The sequence below is a fragment of the Dama dama genome, chromosome 21 (genome assembly GCF_033118175.1).
Source record: "Dama dama isolate Ldn47 chromosome 21, ASM3311817v1, whole genome shotgun sequence".
Classification (NCBI taxonomy): domain Eukaryota; kingdom Metazoa; phylum Chordata; class Mammalia; order Artiodactyla; family Cervidae; genus Dama; species Dama dama.
In genome coordinates, this window is record NC_083701.1 from 75,313,342 (window position 1) to 75,329,164 (window position 15,823).

General features: G+C 37.0%; 1 protein-coding gene across 1 annotated transcript in view; it reads right to left on the reverse strand.

The window, feature by feature from the left end:
• Positions 1 to 15,823, reverse strand: part of RALYL (RALY RNA binding protein like) — a 786,844-nt gene that overhangs the window by 433,093 nt on the left and 337,928 nt on the right. The window contains exon 2 of the mRNA XM_061122884.1: positions 2,639 to 2,917. Coding sequence (XP_060978867.1) covers positions 2,639 to 2,894 — 256 coding nt within the window. The 5' untranslated portion in view covers positions 2,895 to 2,917. The remainder of the gene's footprint in view (positions 1 to 2,638; positions 2,918 to 15,823) is intronic.

The window sequence follows — 15,823 nt, forward strand, 5'->3', positions numbered from 1 at the left end:
ACTAATGTACTACCCAAGCTCAAACTTTGTTTAAATTCCTTACTAATTAAGTCCCAAAGCCTGTTTCTTTGTCCCATCAATTCTTTTCAAATTTATTGTTTTATTTATTTATTTTTTTTGTCTAAAAAGTATAAAAGCTGCCTGCTTTGGTCATTTCTCAGGCAATTCTGTGAGACCTCCATGTGACTGAATTACAATTTGTTTCTTTTTCTGCTGTTAATCTGAGCTGTGTCGGTTTTATTATTAGATTACTCACAAGAACTCAAGATGGGTAGAGGGAAAAATGTTCCCCTCCCCAACATAGGAAAAGGGACTCTGGAAAATTAGCTATAGTTCATTAACACATGACCTGACTTTTAACTGACTTCATATTGATAATTAATTTTTTTAAATTAGTAAGTAAATGCATTTCTACAAATATGTACTAGGCTTATAATAATCAGGATACAGGTAATAAATGGTTACTTCTCTGATACTTGGCTCAGATGTGGCCCTGAAGTAGAGATTTCAATTTAGAAGGTAAAGCAAAATTGGTAAAACAATTCCAATATCAAGGCAAAGGAGCAGAATCATGACACACACATAAGGACAAATATTCCAATATATTTTGGAAAGCTTCATTTTTCTTTAAAATACAGAAAAGCTAATTGGAGAACTATAAATAAAACTATATTCCTATATGTAAGTGATATTCCTTGGTTTTACTGCAAGCATTTACATAAAACTTCTTTTTTTTTTCCTCAAGACCGTTACCTCAGACTTCACTCTCACTGTATTGAATTCCATACCTTCTCCCAAATTTTTGATAATTACATTATATAACTTTAATGCAACATTCTTAACACTCTTAGCTTGATTTGTCTATGCATTTTTATCGTTTCTTTTATATACACCTTCATCTTTACATCTGTGGAACTGATAGAAGTAACATCATAAATTAAAATATGTAATTGCAGGGAGTTCCCTGGTGGCCTAGTGGTCTTAGGATTCTGAGCTTTCACTTCTCAGCCTGTTTCCAGTCCCAGGCAGGAGTACTGAGATCACGCAAGCCTCCCGGCATGGTCACAAAATATAAAAAAATGTAATTCTAGATACACGAGGGCCATGAAAAAAATAAAAAATATAATAATCCAGTAGACAATGTAGGAAAGAGGGTGGAAGACTATTTTATTTTAGATAAGTTGGTCAGAAAATCCTTTCAGAAAAAGTAGAATATGATAACAGCATACAATACAGCAGGGAAAAAATAATTAGCATAGACCTGTCTTCTGAGCAGAGGGAACAGTAAATCCAAAGCCTCTGAGGTAGGAACAGTTTTAGAATGTCTGAGGTGTATGTATCAAGACAGCCAGCGACCCTGAAGCGGTACGAGAAGGCAGAGAGAAGGAGTTGAAGAGGTAGTAGCATCATAGCCACGGCATAGAATATAAACTTTATTCTGGGAGCAATGTAAATGTATTAGAGACGTAAGAGAAAATTAAAGGCATAATCTCACTTATGCTTTTAAAGGGATATTCTGGCAGGAGTGGAAAGAGACAGACCAATAAAGGGGTTATTTCAGGAGTTCCCCTGAGATAATGGTGGCCTGTATAAGATGGCTATTGGTATAGATGTAAAAGTCGATTGGGTTTGGGATATACTAATGGTGAGAAATATGATGATGGATTATATTCGGAGTGTGAGGGGAAGAGAGGAATCAAGGTTGACACTCAGGATTTTATTTGAAAACTGGAAAAATGAAAGTTCTGCTTATTACCATGGAGAAGTGTGAGGGTGGAGGAAGCTGTGATGTGAAAAATCGGAATACTGTCCTGTGCTCTAGGCATATGAAGCTAAGATGCCTGTTGCATATCCAAAAGAAGACAATGTATAATCAGTTAAATATAAGAACCTGAACATGACAAGAGATATAGATTAGAGAATCACTGAGGTATTAATTCTACTTTTTCCTTAAGTAGAAAAGGGATTGTCTAATATTTTATTTTTATCTGCATACTTACTACAAAATATTTTCTCCTAAGAATTTTCTTTTTACTTCAGACTATATGCTCCTTTCTTTGAAAAAAGAGCTATATTATTTCCTGGATATGAGACATAAATCTGATTATTGCACATGACTGAACAGGCATGAAGGACAAGAGATGAAAGAGTACTTTATACTTCTTTTCCAGTTCTCAAGATTTACTTCTTTTTGCTATTTTATATCCCTTCTCCTCCCCAAATAAAAACAATAAGTGAGGTACATACATTAGCCTCTCAGAATAAGTACTATAAGTATAAAAAGTAATTATTATGATTCTTTTGCTTCACATAGTATTTCCTGGAAGATAAGACATTGATCAAGTCAAACAAAGTTAAATGTTGATGCATATTTTTCATTTGCCTGTTAAGACTGGTGATGATACTAAGTATTACAAATCAGCCTAGATCTCAAGCTTATAACTTGTAGAGAAAATAAGACACTTATATGTAATATAATACGAGAACAAGAAAACAATATCAGTTATAAACGTAAGATCACTATAGCTGGTTAAGAAGCAAATACCATGGTCGTGCTGGCTTTTAAACGACAATGCTGTGTCCAGGTGTGCTTGGAGGGAAGAATGCTAATGTGAAGCCACAGTTGAGCAGGACTTACCAAGCGGTTGGCCTGCAATGATCCTGGCGTTTTCTCCAGCCACTGCCGCTCTTGCGTGACGCTCACTCATGTACTGTACAAACGCATAACCTTTGTGAACGGAGCAGCCAACTATTTTTCCATACTTTGAGAAGATTGCTTCGATGTCAACTTTCTTGACAATGGCTGTGTTCAGGTTGCCGATGAAGACACGCGAGTTGATGGACTTAGGGTCGTTCTTATTGGTGACGTTGCTGGTCTGTGTTTTGCCGGTCATGGTTGGCTCAGCTTGTTTCAATCCTTAAACAAAAGAAAGAGCAAAAGGAAAATAATCAGATGGAATGGATACCCCTGGCTTTTAGCAATTTTTCAGTTGTTTACCAGGTAACCTCAAATCCCCAAGCACCATTAATTTTATTGAGAAGAAGATTTAGTAATATAAAAGATGAAGGTTGCATTGCAAAATGAAGTAGAAAAATAATTGTAATTATTTAGCATATAGTTACAAATACATTCCTGATTAACTTATCTAAAATTCAGGCCTACACAGTGATTAAACATCTTGTAGTGGTTTTTATTTTTACGTCTAGAAGTATTTCAGAAGCAAGTTTAAGGAACAAGCCACATTTTCTATTACTGAAAAAGAAAATCCAATGTTACTATGGTCCGATGATGGAATACGGTACTGTAATTTATTGCTGAAACCCTGCATTTTTATTTCTACATTTTCTATAATAGGTAGACATATTGGCTGGTTCATTACCAAAATCCTTCTATCGGAAACTAACAATTCATTTCAATAAATACTCTAGAAGAGAAAAAAAAGTATTAAAATAAAAAAATTTAATTAGGAAATTTAACATAAAAAACATAATTTTGAAAGTAAGTTATTTAACCAGAATTAATTCTGTATATTCTCTTTAACAGAACCAACATCAAAAGTCATTTAAAGAGAAACAGCATGTATAGCTAGTTTTCATCAATGATCAAGAAATAGGGTAGACTGGGTATCTGTGTGGAAACATCCATTCTCAACCTCATTTTTAATTCATTAACTGTCAGCTCGTATGTTGCCTAAGGACGGCCAGTATTTCTAAAAACTGCTTTCTGAGCTTGGCAGAGTATTTAATTGTGCTTAATTAAACTTAATGAAACTTTTATTTCCAAGTACTCCAGCACTTACAATTTATTTTTTAGGCTTTTAAAAATTCATCCATTCATCCAACAATATTATTAAGCATGATTTTTTTTTTTTTTTTTGGACAGATCTCATCTTCTAAAGTGCCAAACAATTTAAAGGAACTAGTATGGTGAAAATAAAATTTCAGCAAAGATATAATCTCTAATATTGATGATCATTGTTGAATACTAGCTAACTGATAAATTTTATCAACATTATATTTCTGTACAAATAATTTCTTTTAAAATCTTACAGCTATAAAATAATTAAAAGTGCATTTTATTTTAAAAAATAATTTAAAATGGCATTTCTAAATTGAGCACTAAAGATGTGGAAATTTTAAAGGCATGTAAACTGGATATACTTGAAAATTTACTCACTACCTGTTTAAACTAGCTAATTCTAAAATCAAGAGCAACCATTTATCATAAAATGTTTCAAATTAGTTTATTAATTATGAATTCTTAGATTACTAAAATTTTATTAAATATTGGACACATTATATATATATATATATGCTTATAAAGAAGGTTGACTGCATAAACAGTAATTCACATAAAAATTAAAAGTATGGCATCAGTAAAAACAGGAACTATATTGTTGCCTTGTTTTATCTTAGCTACATTTAAGAGCTTCCTTTAAGAATTATTCAAGGTTAGGACTGAAGGAAAGGAAAGCTGATAGTTTTATTTTCTTAGTTTTGCAGTTGGAGCTATTGCATGAGTGAGTGAGTGTGTGTGCATGCTCAGTCGTGTCCAACTCTTCTGTGACCCTGTGGACTTTAGCCTGCCAGGCTGCTCTGTCCATGGAATTTTTCGGGTAAGAATACTGGAGTGGGTTGTCACTTCCTTCTCCAGGGGATCTACCCATATCAGGCATCAAACCCGTGTCTCTTGTGTCTAATGCGGGTGGGTTCTTTACCAGCTGAGCCACCAGAGAGGCCCATGCCTCAAGCTAATGCTGAGAATCAATTCAAACAAAAACTAATTAAGGTGTACACGTGTATTTTAAACATTCAGTTTCTTCATATAATTTAGTATATTTTAAACACACTGAGGAGAAAAAATAAACTAAATATCCAGTTTGTGGCTCCAGAATGTATTAAGGAGCATTTTTCTTACAACTCTAAATCAACATCAGTAATGCAATACATAGAAGTAATATTATTACTTTTTGCTCTTATGTGATGTATATTTTTAGAAATACCATAAAATTACTTTCAAGAATGAATGATTCTTATGACTGATGTTTTTTTTCTTGGACAGGAATAACTTGGTCAAAATGCAAGCAGAAGAATTGTTAAATTAAGTTGTAAACATGGCTTACAGATCCCAGGGGTCTGTCTTTGACAGTAAGCCTGGATCAAACTTAAAATGGGGGCACAGTTGTACTCTGAATTCTCACTGTGTCAACATGCTCTCTCTGAGACCATCCTTATATTTTATGCAAATGTCTCTCATAACTATAAGTCCAAACTGCCATTTGTATAATTCCCTTTAATGACTTTTGATCACCTTAAATCTGTATGTATTTAATCTCTCACAAGAAGACTGACTTGCCAGCTTCTATCAGGTTTTAATGACAGATTTTTGTCATTGTGTTGTACACTATCAACATTCTCTGCAAAATTAAGTCTTAATGTAATATTTAGCTTGTTATTCTCTGTTACATGAGTCTTCATCAGTTGAAGAAAGACTTCCACTTTCAGCCATGATGGAATAACAAGGGTTAAAATGACTCTTTGACTCAAACAATTAGAAAATAAGGCTAATGTACATGAAACAAATGATTTTTTCCTGACATAAAGCCACAGGCAGTGTCAAACTATGGTATCTGAGCACAACAAACAAACAAACAGAAAATATAGGAACTTCTAGGATAGCCTTGGTTTTTCGTCTGGAAAGTGCATTTCATGTCATAAGTTGGTCTGTGTGTGTGTGTATGTGGGTGTGTGTGGGTGTGCGTGTGTGTGTATGTGTGTGTGAGTGTGTATGAGTGTGTGTGCATGTGTGAGTGTGAGTGTGTATGAGTGTGTGTGAGTACGTATGAGTGTGTGTGTGAGTATGTATGAGTGTGTGTGTGTGAGTGTGTATGAGTGTGTGTGTGTGTGTGTGAATAGGTATGAGTGTGTGTGTGTGAGGGCATGCCTGTATATCACTGAAAGCAGAGACAGCGACCTCACTGAATTTAAGTGATAGATCAGGGTTTAAGGCAGGAAACTGTGAGGGAGATTTCTAGAGAGAAGAGAGCTACACAGAGAAGCAATCCCGTAAACTGTCTTACAGATCCCTTGAATCTATGCTGATTCCCAGGATATGCATGCAGTGGGTGAATTTCTATGAGGCAGGTTAAAAAGTTATTGGAAAGCTGTGAAGCATTAAATTCAGACATCCGAAGGGTCAGGACTTAGTCATGGGGATAAACAATTCCTGCAGTAAAAAGTACTCAGGACCACTCCAACAAAATTTAAAAATAGCTCTCAAGATTATCAAACAAAACCAAAAGCAACTGTCTATGAGAACAAAGCATAATACTCCTTTTTGAAAACTAGAACCCAGCCACTAAAGAGTAAAATACAAAATCTTTAGAATCTAATTAAAACCTCCTAGAGATCCAAAGATCAGAAAACATGACCGATAATCATGAAAGAAGTTAAAGATATAAAAATAATCGAGTGGAACATCTAAAGATGAAAGCTATAATATCCAAAATCAAAAACTATACTTGATAGACGTGACACCTTAAAAGACTCTAGGACAGATTTGTGAATTTGAAGTTGTAGAAACAGTGACTATCCAAAATGTATCAAAGAGATTAAACATTGGGGCTTTCCTGGTGGCTCAGTGGTAAAGAATCCGCCTGCCAACGCAGGAGACACGGGTTTGATCCCTGGTCGGGGAAGATCCCACATGTCATGGAGCAACTAAGTCTGTGGGCCACAACTATTGAGTCTATTTTCTAGAGCTTGGGGGCCATGACTACTGGGGCCACAAGCTGCAATTACAGAGTCTGCACGCTCTAGAGCCTGCTCTCTGAAAAAGAGAGACCACTGCAGTGAGAAACCCAGGCACCCCACCTAGAGAGGAGCCCCTGATCGCCACAACCAGAGAAAGGCCTGTGCAGCAGCAAAGGCCCAGCAGAACCAAAAATAAACAAGTAAGCAAATATTTTTTTTTTTTCAAAAAGAGATTAAACACCAGAAAATAAATAGAGACTCAATGAATCATGCGATAGTATCAATTATTTAACAGACATATATATCTGGGGTCCTGGAGAAACAGAAATTAAAATAGTGGCCAAAAACCTGCAAGACTTGATAAAATTATATGATTCCATAGATCCCAGAATCTCACTGATCCCTAAGCAGGATAAACAGAAACAAAACCACACCTAGATATATCATACTCAAGCTACAGAAAACCAGTGATAAAGAGGAAAACCAAGGAGTTCTCAGGAACTGGAAAAATGCCTACATTCTAAAGGAAAAATAAATAAATAAATAAAGGACAACAGTCAAAGTAATGTTATAGCTTCAAAAATTGATAAGGTAAAAATGAACTAAAATGTATTTAATTGAAAATACAACTAAACTCAAAATTTGTTTCTTTATTTTTAAGTTAAAGTTTGAATGGAGTTAGTTTTAAGTGTATATGAAAAACTGTAAACTATCACTGTCCCACAGAACTTTCTGTAATGATGGAAGAATTCCATATCTACACTATCCAAAATGGTAGTCAGTATCCCCATGTGACTTCTCAGGACTTAAAATGTTGATTCTGAGATTAAGGTACTGAGATTTTAATTTTACTCAAATAAAATTTAAGTAAAATTTTAATGGTTTTCTCTACCCAAAAGGCTAACAAATCTCTGGTGTTTTCAAGATATAAGGTGAATATAAATAAGAAAAAAAGTAGCTATTTGTGTATATAAAGGTCTGTCTAGCCAAGGCTATGGTTTTTCGAGTGGTCATGTATGGATGTGAGAGTTGGACTATAAAGAAAGCTGAGCATCAAAGAATTGATGCTTTGAACTGTGGTGTTGGAGAAGACTCTTGAGAGTCCCTTGGACTGCAAGGAGATGCAACCAGTCCATCCTAAGGAAATCAGTCCTGGGTGTTCATTGGAAGGACTGATGCTGAAGCTGAAACTCCAATACTTTGGCCACCTCATGTGAAGAGTTGACTCACTGGAAAAGACCCTGATGCTGGAGGGATTGGGGGCAGGAGAAGAAGGGGACAAGAGAGGATGAGATGGTTGGATGGCATCACAGACTCGATGGACATGGGTTTGGGTGGACTCTGGGAGTTGGTGATGGACAGGGACACCTGGCATCTGCGATTCATGGGGTCGCAAAGAGTCGGACATGACTGAGTGACTGAATAGACTGCTGCCAGAAACTTATGAAAAGTTATTGTTTTAGAAATATTTTAGAAGAAAAACAATTAACAAGTCAAATAGCTGCCACATGAGGACTAATTTAAGAGTAGGATTTTCATTCTGGAAATATCAGACTGAGTTGGTGACTGTTCTGTAAAATCTTAAATATGTTTAGAAAAAGATGTTTAGTTGTATTTGAAAGAGATTTCTACTCTCTAATCTAAAATATATACATTAATTATGAATTAAAGGCAATGTTAAAATGTACCTAAGTGAAAATATTTTTGGAACAGGCAAAATTAACAGGTCAATAAACTCTACCCTTCTTTTCATTTTATGGACCTGAATTTACAATCTAAATTTTAGATTCATTCAGACACTCATGAGAAATACCCAGGCATTCAAAAAAGTCAGCCAACAATATTAACACACACTGTATTCAAGAACCTGAGGAGATTAAAGGGATCCAAAAATGAATTTATAAAACCAAATCATACCATAAAATTAATCATCTGCTGAAATTTAAAGCTAGTACTCAAAAAAAATCATAAAAAAATAAGGTAAAACCTGGCAAATGCTGCAAGATATAAAACTAAAGTTGTGATATCCGAAAAAAAAAAAAGAGAGCATATAAAGAGCAAAGATAACTTCTTGAAGCAAATGATATATGAATTAACCATTAAATGATATTAAGAATCCATTGGGCATCTACTTAACTTCTCATTATTCACAGAAAGATGTTTTTCACATACTTTACGCATATACACATTCCTGATTTTTTTCATAAAAAGTGTTGTTATAAATTACTTCAATTTATAATTAGAAAAAGAAAAACAACTGAAATGAAATAGACTACTGTATTTAAGTATTTCTTCCTGGACAAAATAAACCAAAAGAAAGTCAGAATTTATTCTTCAGAAAACCATCCCCAATTCAGAAAAATATAACTTATATCCATTGGCGCAGTGACAATTCTTCAATAGATCTTAAGCATCATAAACACTATTTTGTGAAAATAGGACAATCACCAAGTATACTTGATGATACCTCTACCATTCTTAATGACAAATGTCACAATTACAATTAAGATTCAGTTCTTAAATCTCAAACTGTTCCCTACTCTGAGATAAATCAGAGTAACTTTTCAAAAGTAAACGTTTTTAGGGGATATGTGCAATGTAGGGAAAAAATATAACTCCAACCTGAAAAGATACATATTGTTAAAACTTTGATTTATTTTTCATTTCTTTCTAGCATTTAATAAAAACTGTAAATTACCAAAAAAAGCCATCATCATTTACTTGCAAATAATTTACATACAAGTGCCATTACTTATTACTGCAATACCCATTTTATTGTGTTATTAAATAACCTTAATGTGGTAACAAATAGTTGCATGGTAATAAAGTTATAGCATAATACTCTTCATCCTCTTAATGAATATTAAGCTTGTTTCCAATTTTTTACATCACAAAATATCTCAGATGGACACTTTGGCAAATTCTGGGTTACAAAATGATAGAAAAAGATATTTTTTAAGTTGTTTAATTATCAGTGTTCAGCTATTCTCCAGAAATACTTCACATGGCTCCTCTCTCCCAGCAGAGGCTATTTTAGGATACTCAAAGCAGTTTTGCTGGTGCCAAGTTCTTTGTCCCGAGACCAGGGAGTGCAAACAAACCGAACCGTCTAAGTCTGGAGCAGAGAAGGTTTATCGCAGGGCCCTGCGAGGAGATGGGGGCTCATGCCCTAAAAGCCCCAGCCCCCTAGAGCATCTCAGCAAAGCGTTCTGAAAAGCCAGGTGAGGGAGGCGGGCCACAGGGCGTGCGGTCGCTCGGGTACAGCTCTCTGATTGGCTGATGCTGAGGAAACAGGTGGGGTCACAGGGAACAGCGTTATCATCCTTCCCTCCAGGAGGCCTGGTGCTAGATGCTCCTGGTCAGCAGGCAGTAAACGTTTTCCATCTGGTGAGCGGTTTTCACATCTGTTTTCCTATCATATCTGTTTTCATATCACAAGGGCTTCCCTGGCGGCTCAGCTGGTAAAGAATCTGCCTACAGTGTGGGAGACCCAGGTTCCATTCCTGCGTCGGGAAGATCCCCTGGGGAAGGGGAAGGCTACCCACGCCAGTATTCTGGCCGGAGAATTCCACGGACTGTAGTCCATGGGGTCGCAAGGAGTCGGACGCAGCTGAGCGACCTTCACACTTGCATGTCTGTAAAGATAACTCAGGACTGTGCCTCACACAGTCCTCCAGGCACTGCAGAGAGGAGCCGGAGCAGGGGATCTGGGGAGGCCTGTCTCGGGAAGGCCCGGGGGTCCTGCTCCGTGACAGTTTGATGCCTGCTAGCTCCGCCCCACGTGCTCGAGTCGGACTCCGCCCGGTGTAGGAAGGAGTGGACAGACCGTGAGCTACGAGAGAGAGGGATAATCTGATCTCTGCAATGAGGGAAAGGAAGTCTGTCTAAGAGCTTAGCTAAGGCTAATAATAGAAGCAGCAAAATTCCCCTGGTCTCGGGGAACATGAATTAATATTTGGAGCTTACCAGGCATATCATCAAAGTCCTCAGTATTAAAAAATATAATAAAATTTATTCTGATTGCATTTGTTAAATGTATACTTTACTAAATCCACATATTGTGTTTTAAAATATTGGTGAATAGCATGTGTTCAATGTTTATTAAAAATGTAATTGTTGTTAATATAGAAATTTAAAATTATGTATTAAAATGTTTGATAAGACAGAGAGCCCTTCTATCTTAGTATTGCAATTAAATTGCAACAGCTATGAAAGACATTCAGGAAAAAAAATGAAATTTTCCACTTATACAGATCTTAAAAGTATATTGCTTATATTCACAGCAAGTTACTTTTTATAACTTTCTTAAACTATGCTCCTCAGAAATTGAGTGTAATATTGTGGCATTAGCACTATATAAGAAACTAGAAACCCAGTTTTCATTTCCTTTTATAACTACTAATCGGTGTGTAAAAATATTTAAAAATATAAAATAGCTTTATTTTAATAGGGACTCACTAATAATAAAGATGATATGATAAATTTCATAAAAATGGATTAATATGAGATATTATTGAAAGAAAAGTGTTTTAAAATGACAATATGATATAGGACTAGGTTTAAAAATGAGACAATTAATTGAATAGCTTGAGGCATAATATAAATATTTAATAAAATTGTGTATGAAATTGAAAAATTACTATACATAAATAAGAATGGCATTAATTTTGTAAATCAGTATTAGCTAATATAGCTTCATAGCAATGAGTATATTTGATTAGATTCATTAACTACTAAGAAATAAACATTTTTCATCTAGAGATAGAGTTCAAGTAGTTGAGAGCAAAAATAAATAAAAACATAATTATAAATAAGGTAACAATTATAGTATAGAGTTAATGATTTTTATTGATTATTATGACCTTAAAGTTAGAAAGAAATGATTATTGGTAAGGCAACGTTTCAAACTTAGTTAAGAATTTAGAATATTAATCAATTTTGTGTTATGCACACGTGTGTGCTAAGTCCCTTGGCCGTGTCCAACTCTTTTGCGACCCCATGGCCTGTAGCCCACCAGGCTCCTCTGTCTATCGGCTTCTCTAGGTAACATCACTGGAGTGGGTTGCCATGCCTTCCTCCAGGGGATCTTCCTGACCCAGGGCTTGAGCCTGCATCTGTCATGTCTCCTGCACTGGCAAGTGCCTTTGGAAAATTTGGTCAACAGAGGCATGAAACGTGTTACACCATCTACTGGGAAACGTTTAATGAGTTTAGCAGATCCAATCATTACTGAGCAGAAGGTCACACCTCTAACAGACCGACCATCACCTAGGTTTGTGTGAGGTCAGACAGATCCATGTGGAAATCATGACCAATCCAACAGAACACTGGGTGGGCAGCACCAAGCGTTACATAAAGTAGGAAACAAATGGGGCTTCCCTGGTGGCTCAGCTGGCAAAGAATCCGCCTGCAATGCAGGAGACCCCGGTTCGATCCCTGGGTCAGGAAGATCCCCTGCAGAAGAGATAGCCTACCCACTTCAGTATTCTTGGGCTTCCCTTGTGGCCCAACTGGTAAAGAATCTGCCTGCAATGCAGGAGACCTGGGTTCCATCCCTTGGTTGGGAAGATTCCCTGGAGAAGGGAAAGGCTACCAACTCCAGTATTCTGGCCTGGAGCATTCCATGGACTGTATAGTCCATGGGGTCACAAAGAGGTAGACACAACTGAGTGACTTTTACTTTCAGGAAACAAATAATCAATGTAACTTTTTTTTTTCTTCACACATTAGTCATCCTGGAATGCTATTAATATAACAAATTACCATAGGCTGGGTGGCTGAAACAGGACACATTTGTTTCTCACAGTTCTAAAGCCTGTAAGTCCAAGATCAAGGTGCCAACCCATTCATTTCCTGGTAATATCTCTTTTCCTGGCTTTCAGATACCAGCTTCTCCTGTCCTCACCTGGTGGAGAGAGCACTCTGGCCTCTCTTCCTTTTCTTATAGGGCGCTGATCCCACCATGGGACCCCTACCTTCATGACCGCATCTAAACCTAAGGACTTCCCAAAGACTCTTCCTCCCAACAACATCATGCTGAAGGTTAAGACTTCAATGTATGAGTTTCTGAGGGGATATGGTTTAGTTCTTACATGCTCACATCACCCAAGGTTAAGAACCTATTTGTGTTTGGAACTTTCTGGAATTCTAGCAAACTTCCTCTGAATCACTAGCGATGTTGTGATTGATGTTGTGTCTATTCTATCAGGGATCATGTAAACATTGTCTATTTATCTTATCACTATATTCAATGTAAAATATTCCAGTGAAATTTATGTAAATAAGAAAAATTAGCTATCAGCTTTAAATTAAAGCCAAAAGATCCAAAGAGATGAAAGTTATATGGTATTTGAGTTACTGTGTAAATCAAAAACAGGCACTTAATACACTTCTGAGTCCTTAGATACACTTACACTCATATCCTGCAGAATATGAACAAACTGATATAATTCTAGGAGAAAGTGAAAGTCACTCAGTCATGTCCAGCTCTTTTTGACCCCATGGACTATACAGTCCCTGGAATTCTCCAAGCCAGAATACTGGAGTGGGTAGCCCTTCCCTTCTTCAGGGGATCTTCCCAACCCAGGGATGGAGCCCACATCTCCTGCATTGCAGGCGGATTCTTTACCAGCTGAGCCTTTACTACATATGACAGCCTATTCTGCAAAACAGAGCCTTTAGGCGAACAAATTGTCTAGGATGATGACTGTAATTGTGCTTCTGGGATAACTTTCCACTGGTCCACATGACCTAGGCAGAAGACTGTTTTGAGTTATATATGGAAGTCAAGTCAACAAGAATTAGATGCTTTCTACTTGACTGGGGGAACCGTTCAATCAGATTTGATACCTGCTTGAGACATAAGGGTTTTGTGAAAAGAAATGATTAAGAAACAAGCTTCCTCTGAATGACCAAAGATGCTGTAATTGGTGCTCCGTCTGTATTATCAGGGGTCATGAAGCAAGGGCAGACACAGTCTCAGAGCACTAACCGCTATTTGAACCATTATCTGTCAGAGAGCCATGGACCACGAGACACCAGTACCTCAGTTTGTGACTAGTTAACCACATCCGTGTAGAAACCAAGACCTATTTGAAAAGATCCCTTAGTGGACTGGTACCATGCAGTCAGAATAAAGTACGGGACAAGTATTCAGGGCCACTTCGTTATTTGTCACACACCTTCTTTTTTAAAAATGTCTGTTAACAAATATTGCTAAAGGGGTTCCATCTAGAAAATTTTGAATTTTAAAAGATGGCCTATAAATTATTAGAACTATCTCAAAAGCAGTTTTACAACTACATTATATTTAACAAGCACTTCCCTGGTGGTTCAGGCTGTAAAAATCTGCCTGCAGTGCTGGCAACCTGGGTTTGATCCCTGGGTTGGGAAAATCCCCTGGAGAAGGGAACAGTTACTCACTCCAGTATTCTGGCCTGGAGAAGTCCATGGACAGAGGAGCCTGTCAGGCTATCGTCCATGGGGTCGAAAGGAGTTGGACATGACTGAGAGACTTTGACTAACAAACACAGGGCACTTACTATATACCCTCTGTTGGCTTACGTGCTTACAAAACACCCATTCACATAGAGTAGTAAGGGGAGGGTGCCACCTTTTACCCTCATTTTCTCTGAGAGCTTGAGTGTTTCCAGAGAAGGGTTCCAAGTTACGTAAGGAAGACACTTAACACTATAGGGGCCAAGGGTTCTGTACCAAGAAGCCTCTTCACCACCAAGACTATTCACGTTGTGCTGAAGCAGGAACAACCACAAACGCTAAGACCTCATCTGTGATTTATATTAAAAATTGTATTAACAATGACAGGTAACACGTACTTTGAGAATGCCAGAGTTATTCTGATATTTTTTTTTTCTCAGAATATATAAGATCCACCTATTTACCAACTTTGTATTTGCCTTCTATGAGTCACAAGGAGTCCACGGGTCAGAAAGAGTTGGACACGACTGGGCAATTAAAGAACAACAAGAATCATACAGGGAAGCCTCGTGGCTCAGACGGTCAAGAATCTGCCTGCAATGCAGGAGACCTGGGTTCTCTCCGAGGGTGGGGAAGACACCCTGGAGGAGCAAATTGCAACCCACTCGAGTGAGTCACAAAGGAGTACATGTATAGCAGAGTTCGCTCAGTCAAGTATAATAAGGAAAACATGGCAATTCCAAGTAAAAGCACCATAACATTCATTTGTAATTAACGCATGATATGAGGCCAGTGATGGAGAAATACTAAGAGGATTATTCTTGTGTATTCACTGAAATAAAATTCTGCTTACCCCATGTGCCTCCACTGAATAAAACATCCTTTTTCCATTTTAAGACTCCCGGGTCGGTTAAAGCCTAAATTGCGGGAAGTAAACACTGTCATGCCCAAAGGAGAAATTCACTCACTCCTACTTAACAGGCCCATTCCACTCTCGTCTTCTCTGTTCAAACTGTCAATCATGGCAGTTCCCGCAAGAGTGAGGTTCAAACCGCTGAGTGATTTCACCTAGGCTACTAAACTGCCCGCAGAGATAAACAATTTTCAGTCATTACTGATGTGGTTTTGGAAGACTGGCCCTAGAGTAAAAGGTCTTAAATCCCACAGCCGATCCCCTAAAATTTCTGTACTGTCTTGAAATATAAACAAAATGCCCTACTATAAGTGCAACGGTGAATTTCCCTCCACAAACTTGAATGTTTTGGGGTTGTATCAAGTAGCAATAAAAATGATATAGTGAAAATGCCTACTGTATGTCTAGATCAGATAAAATTGTTTACAAATTCCTTAAACTCAACAACTATGAAGGCAGATATATTGTTATTCATGATAGCATCTCACAATCCATGTATCGCAAAAAAAAAAAAAAAAAAAAAAACCACAAAAAACCAAATTGATTCAGAACACAATTTCTCTTAGGTGGAATAAATCCCAGACCTGTAGATATAATTTTCTATCATGACAAACAAGACGTCACAATTCTCCCTTCACCTTAACGATGTTATTCAGAATCTCCACAAAATATTAGAAAATCCCAGGGGATGTAGAATTAAAAATTATGGATGCTCTTTTT